A 6,207-nucleotide genomic window follows, 5' to 3' on the forward strand; every position below is an offset into this window, starting at 1 on the left:
CACACACACACACACACACACACACGCGCGCGCGCGCGCGCGCGCGCATTATACGCATCTTGTACATTTTTCATTATAACATAAGCATAATGCTCTTACTTACAAATACTATCAAAACAATAATGTTAAAATTTATTATTCAGAATAAAATGTTCAAATTACTATATAAATATATTACTGCTCGATAATAATCTTTCTTTTCATTTTTCTTTTATTAATATGAAGATATCTTTAAAGAGATATAATTTGAAAACAAGAAAAAATCTAAATAAAAATAAAAAAAAATAAACAAGCCTATTTGAACCAGCAACAGGATATATTATATAGATATAAATTTTTCATTTATTTAATAAAAATAAGACTTTTCGATAAGATCCTTGGTTTAGATTCTCTTTAGTAATGATACAACTATTAATAAATAACAAACGATATTAAACCTACATATGACTTCATTGTATATATTGATCACAAGTTATTGCCAGATTGTATGTGGTCAATGTGAGTACATCTGTCAGTAATTTTTAAGCATGAAATTGCCCGTAAATCTGCTAAATAAATGAATTGTAAATCAATGAATTGTTAGTCATTGAATATATTCTAAGTTAATATTGAGTGAACATACGTTATACAGCTTATATAGAATCACTGTGATGAGTAGACCAATAGCTGTATAACTAGTAGTATTCATTAAATTGTCAAATTTACTGTATAATATAAATTAAAATAAATTAGACAAATCACATTAATAAAATTTTGAAAACTTACATGAAATCAAAAGAATATCCAAATTCATTGTTTATGATTCGCTCATCAAACAGTAAGTGAGAAATTATCTCGACTATTAAAAATATATACAAAAACAAACAAGAAGAAAACATTATGTCATTGTAAATAAATTCTCATAAAGCGGATTTAGAAATGATATGTCATTCTATAGATTTAAACCATGTTTTTGTTTTTTAATATATGGATCATTTCTGAAATTAATGTTCTTTTGTTAAGAATTTTCTCTTCATCTAAACTTTTTGTTATTCTAATCAAAATTATGTGATGCTTCGATTCTATATTCTGTCATATCACTGAATGTTGTGTACCGGTTAATGTGATTTTCTGTGTTCAATGATACGCGATTTTAGACATCTTTTAGATCTGTCTTACTATGTTATATTATAATCTTTGCAATCTCATAAATAACGTTGGAATGTGACCAAGTCTTTTTAAACCTTAATAAATTGCTCAATCCGTTGATGCCCTTAGCTATTTTTATATAGGAATTATTATTGAAAAAATTCTGAATTTTTCCTTATATAAGAATAAAAAATATGATAAAAAATCTTTTTGTTCATATTTTCTACAATCATATTTTATGTATTTTATGTGTTTAATTGTTCGAGTTTGTTATATAATCTTTCTATAATGGAAAATATCAAGTTTAATAGATAACTATTGTTTAAAAGAATTTTTATAACTAAATTAAAATTTTTTTGGAAGTTAGGATGGGAGAGGAAAAGAACTGTCTATTAAACTTATCCTTGTTTCTACATTTTAGCAGAGCGTAACCATTAGTAAAAATTTAAAAATCTACCTGAGAATGTAAATTTTCGATATAAATCACGAATAAAGATATTATCTTTTGTAATCAAGCAGATGTCCAAAAAAATTCAATCTAGAGTCATCTTTTACTTCTACGGTGGATTTAAGTTTAGGGTAGTAAGAATTAAGACCGTCTAAAAATTCATTTATATAGATATTGTCAAGAGAAAAACAATATCGTCTACATATCTTAAAAAAATGGAGCAACAGAAAGTTTCTTTTAATGCACACAATTTCTTGCATCACAATGTCACTATAGAGAATAATAGCGAACCCATAAATACTTCATATGTCTGTTTATAAAACTTATTGTTAAAACAAAATATATAGAATTTAGAACTAAGTTAACTACCTTTAAAAAATTTCGTCTTTGTAATGTCAGTATTCCGCTCAATAAGCTCAATAAGTATTTTGATAAACTTTCTAAAACTAGATCAATCAGTGTATTAGTGACAAGTGACACCATATCTAGAGATGAAGGCATTCTCTAAAATTATGATATTAGAAATATTTTTAATTTCAACTGGAAGTTGTTATCGTTATTGAAATCAGCCGGCGGTAGATTATTTTGAATTATTTTATGCAATATAGAGGCTAAATTGTTAAAGGGATTCCCAATGGACGAAACAATGACATGAAGCGGATATTCAGCTTTGTGTATTTTAGGTACATCATAAACATGAGGTACCATAGTAAGTATACTTTAAGTATTTATAGCAAGAATCCGATATAAGTCCACAATGCTTCCAATTTTTCAGAAATACCTTTAACTTGATGATTGCCTTGTTTATGGGATTACGTTACAAATTCGTATATGTCTCAGGTTCTGCAAACAATGCCTTCATTTTTTCTGTATGAAATCTGTTTTCAACGACTATTATTACGTTGCCTTTATCAACATATAAACAAAATCTGTGGATTATTTTTAACAAACGTCTTTGTTTTGAAGAGAAGAGAATTATCCTCTTTACATTTGTTATATCTTTATGTGTGATTTTTATTGGTTATACAGTATTTGATTAATAGAAAAACTTTATTCTCATTTCTTTTGTATTAAAAAATTTTAGTCTTGTAAAATTATGTTCTATATGTTTAATCTCAATATTAAACGTTGTATCCCGATATTAAAACTTTCATTTGCAACTTCATTGCAACAAAGACTGTACATCGGCTTAGATAGGCTTGTTTATTTTCTTCGATTTAATCATTAAAAATGAATTTAAAGTTTTTTTAGATAAAACAGATTATATTTTTATAATCAATACGTTAAGTATAATGTGCATTAATTTTTTCAGATGACAAAAAGATAAATGTTAGAAAAAAATAAAAGGTAAATCTTATATCTGTTTTTCAATATATTGGGGAGAAAGTTTCTTCGTTTTTTTTAATTCAAAATTGTATATACAATATCTTCGTCAAAAATGAATGAAATTAAAAAAAAAAAAAAGATTTTAAAACTTTAAATCTCTACTTTTGAAAGGTTACACTGTTAGAAATGTACCATGAGCTTCCTTTACATGTAAATAAAGCTCGTGATTATGAATGAAATTAAAAATAATGAATGATTTACTGAAAATTAAATTACAGTAGTAGTAATAAGTTACTTAAATGTAATGAACATGTAATGAAATTTAATGTATTTTTAATAAAATTTTATAAAAAATATATTAAATTTTATAAATTTTCATGAAAAATACAATTTTATGTATATATAAAAATAAATTTTATGTATATGTACACAAATATATTTTTTAGTTATAAATACATTAAATTTAATGTAATATTATGAATGTAATATCATTTAATGTAATATCATGAAATTAAGTTCAAATTGTGTAACTTAAAATTTAATGAAATTTAAAAATATTTCTAACAATGTATACTATATTTTTTAAGTTTCTGTGAGTGGTAATTTTTACATATAAAAAACTACAAGTTGAAAAAGATGAAAAATTTTCTTTTTATTTTGGGAGTGTTTCACGTGTCCAAAAAAATTTACGAAATTTTTCGATACTACCTATCGTGAAAACTTGAAGCTTTCCTTCCAAAATCATTTTTAAAAAATGTATAATTTTTTGTTCTTGAATTATTTACAAGTAAAGGAACATTCTGACTGATTGCTCATAACTCTGATAAAAATCATCATACCACAATTAAAAAAACAGATTCTTAAAGCTGAAACTTTGCACTAGCGAATGATATAATTATAACGAAAATTTCGCAACAAATGAAAAATTTTTGCTTAAAAATACGAAGAAACTTTTTCCCCAATCAATATTATTAAATTTGTCAATTTTTGTTCATATTATTCATATTGTTAATTCAAAAAAATCAAAATAATGGATGAAGTGAATATATATTTATATCATGAAAAAAACATGAAAATAAATTGGAAAGGATTGGCTTATTGATTCGGCAATTTAAATCAAATCTAATAATCACGATATATCTTTACATTTTCCATATTGATAATCCCAGCAAGACATATTCTAAGTCACCTTATTTATTTTTCCATTGGACGCGTATCGGTGGATATCATAAATCAAACATCACTCAAACTGAGAATAAAAAAATTTCTTTCGTGTTGACTCACAAAAGCTACACTCACAATGTGCACCACATATCACAAATAGTTGGTCTGAGTCCATTTGCTGTGATTTCCACAGATCAATTATTCAAACTAAATACTAGTTGATTTGTAATGTAAATACTAGTTGATTTCATCCAAATTGTCCAATGTACATGTGAAATTAAATAATGCACTTTGTTCTAATAAAATATATAAAATGTATGAAATATATTGAGATTATGACATCCTGTACTAAATTGGGTCTTACTTATCTGACTGATCAATTTTTTTCTTAAAGATGACTCTGATGAATAAGTGCGTGCACTGGAAACTGTTTACCCCTTTGATACCTCTGACAGCGACCCATACTCAAATCATAATATTCATATACATTGGCGACTGCATCATACGACGCAGATAAGTTGTTTGAACCAATCGAATATGGAACAGAGATATCAAAGGGTTCTTCCAGTTATTCCATAGGATGGTGACGCCCGCCGCACATTCCACAGAACATTCCGCACCAATGTACAGCTTTAAGTGGAGGATATATCCATAAGCAAGGAACGATCAATGACAACAAGGCCAAACCAAGCCATCTGCGTCCGCATCCTTCTTCTGCACTACAACTGATTTAACATTTTGTAATTTACTCAAATGTTTTATATATAAAATATTAATCGATTAAATTGCATATATTATAAAAAAAATATTTTATAATTATAAATACTAACTGAATAGTTTAAAATGTAGTATACATCCAAAGATATCTTTAAAACAACTTTAATAACAAGATTTAACGTTTTTTCCAACAAATATAAAATGCAATAAATTTCTAAAAAATCCGAACTTTTGTAATACAAAACAATGCAAAACAGTTAAAGAAAATATTAATATAAGTATAAATATGTTAATTAAATATATAAGAAGTAAGAATAGTATAGAATAGTAATAACAGAGTTAAAAAGATATAAATTATCTGACTATATAGTTACAATACTATATAGCTACAATATTATACTTACCTACAAGGATTTTGTGCAAAATCACCTTCGGCGTCACTCATGCAGTGATATAACATACATTGGGCACATGACAAACAAGAAATTGTTGCAATTCCACGTCTAATTGGATCAGGGGCATATTCGCAGGAACCTTTTGGATTATGTTGCTCTGAATACAGTTCTTGACAATGTTTACAACGTAACGTTTGTACATTACGTTTCACAGTATTTTTCAAAGGTTGTGATATTATTGTATCTGGCTTCTTTAGAGAGTTTCCATTATTGGAAATATTGTGTCCATCTAATCTTTCACCCTTGTGATCATCGATAATAGGATATAGATATTCATGATTAAGTGTTGTAAGCTGCACATAAGGATAATTATCTGATCCAATATCTGTGGTAGAAGCCAAGGGATGTTGTGACGATGGGGCTTTAATGGAGGAAGAACTACTAATGTAATGGATAGATCGGTGCGGATCAGGAAGCTCCGAATATTGAGAATAACTGGACACTCGAATTCCAAGAGGTGTATCCGAAGGTAAACGTGGCTCAGGTGGTTCTACTGGTAAATTCAGAGTCTGAAAATTTTAATAATTTCTTATAAAAACTTTTAACAAAAACTTTATTGCTTTATTTTTTCTTTCAATTTATTTTTACCGTAACTTGTATTTTTTTTTATCATAATTAATATCTCTTTTAAATTAAAATTAATAAAAAATTAATAAATATATAAATAATAAATTTTTTACCATGAAAACATCTTCATCCCCAGCGTCTGGAACATCAGTAGTTAACGTCAAATCAGACAGACCTAGACATTAAAACATAAAATTTCACAATAAAATCACATCAAAAAGGAAAAAATGATAAGACATGAATTTAAGGCTATTAAGCTTACCATTTCCACAATCCGTAATAAATGCAGCAAAATAATTAGCAAACGAATTAATAAAACACAAAAGAAATCTTATAATATTTATTATAAAATTATTGCGTAATATATATATATATATATATATATATATATATATATATATA

General features: G+C 26.4%; 1 protein-coding gene across 1 annotated transcript in view; it reads right to left on the reverse strand.

Moving 5' to 3' along the window:
* Nucleotides 1-4,634: 4,634 nt before the first annotated feature.
* Nucleotides 4,635-6,207, reverse strand: part of LOC105622926 (sprouty-related, EVH1 domain-containing protein 1) — a 5,994-nt gene continuing 4,421 nt past the window's right edge. Inside the window, exons 4-7 of the mRNA XM_012204335.1 lie at nt 6,068-6,081; nt 5,919-5,980; nt 5,188-5,747; nt 4,635-4,791 (exon numbers count right to left, since the gene is read on the reverse strand). Of these exons, the coding sequence (XP_012059725.1) occupies nt 4,635-4,791; nt 5,188-5,747; nt 5,919-5,980; nt 6,068-6,081 (793 nt within the window). The remainder of the gene's footprint in view (nt 4,792-5,187; nt 5,748-5,918; nt 5,981-6,067; nt 6,082-6,207) is intronic.

Source organism: Atta cephalotes (assembly GCF_000143395.1).
Source record: "Atta cephalotes unplaced genomic scaffold scaffold00050, whole genome shotgun sequence".
In the NCBI taxonomy this organism is placed as follows: Eukaryota; Metazoa; Arthropoda; class Insecta; order Hymenoptera; family Formicidae; genus Atta; species Atta cephalotes.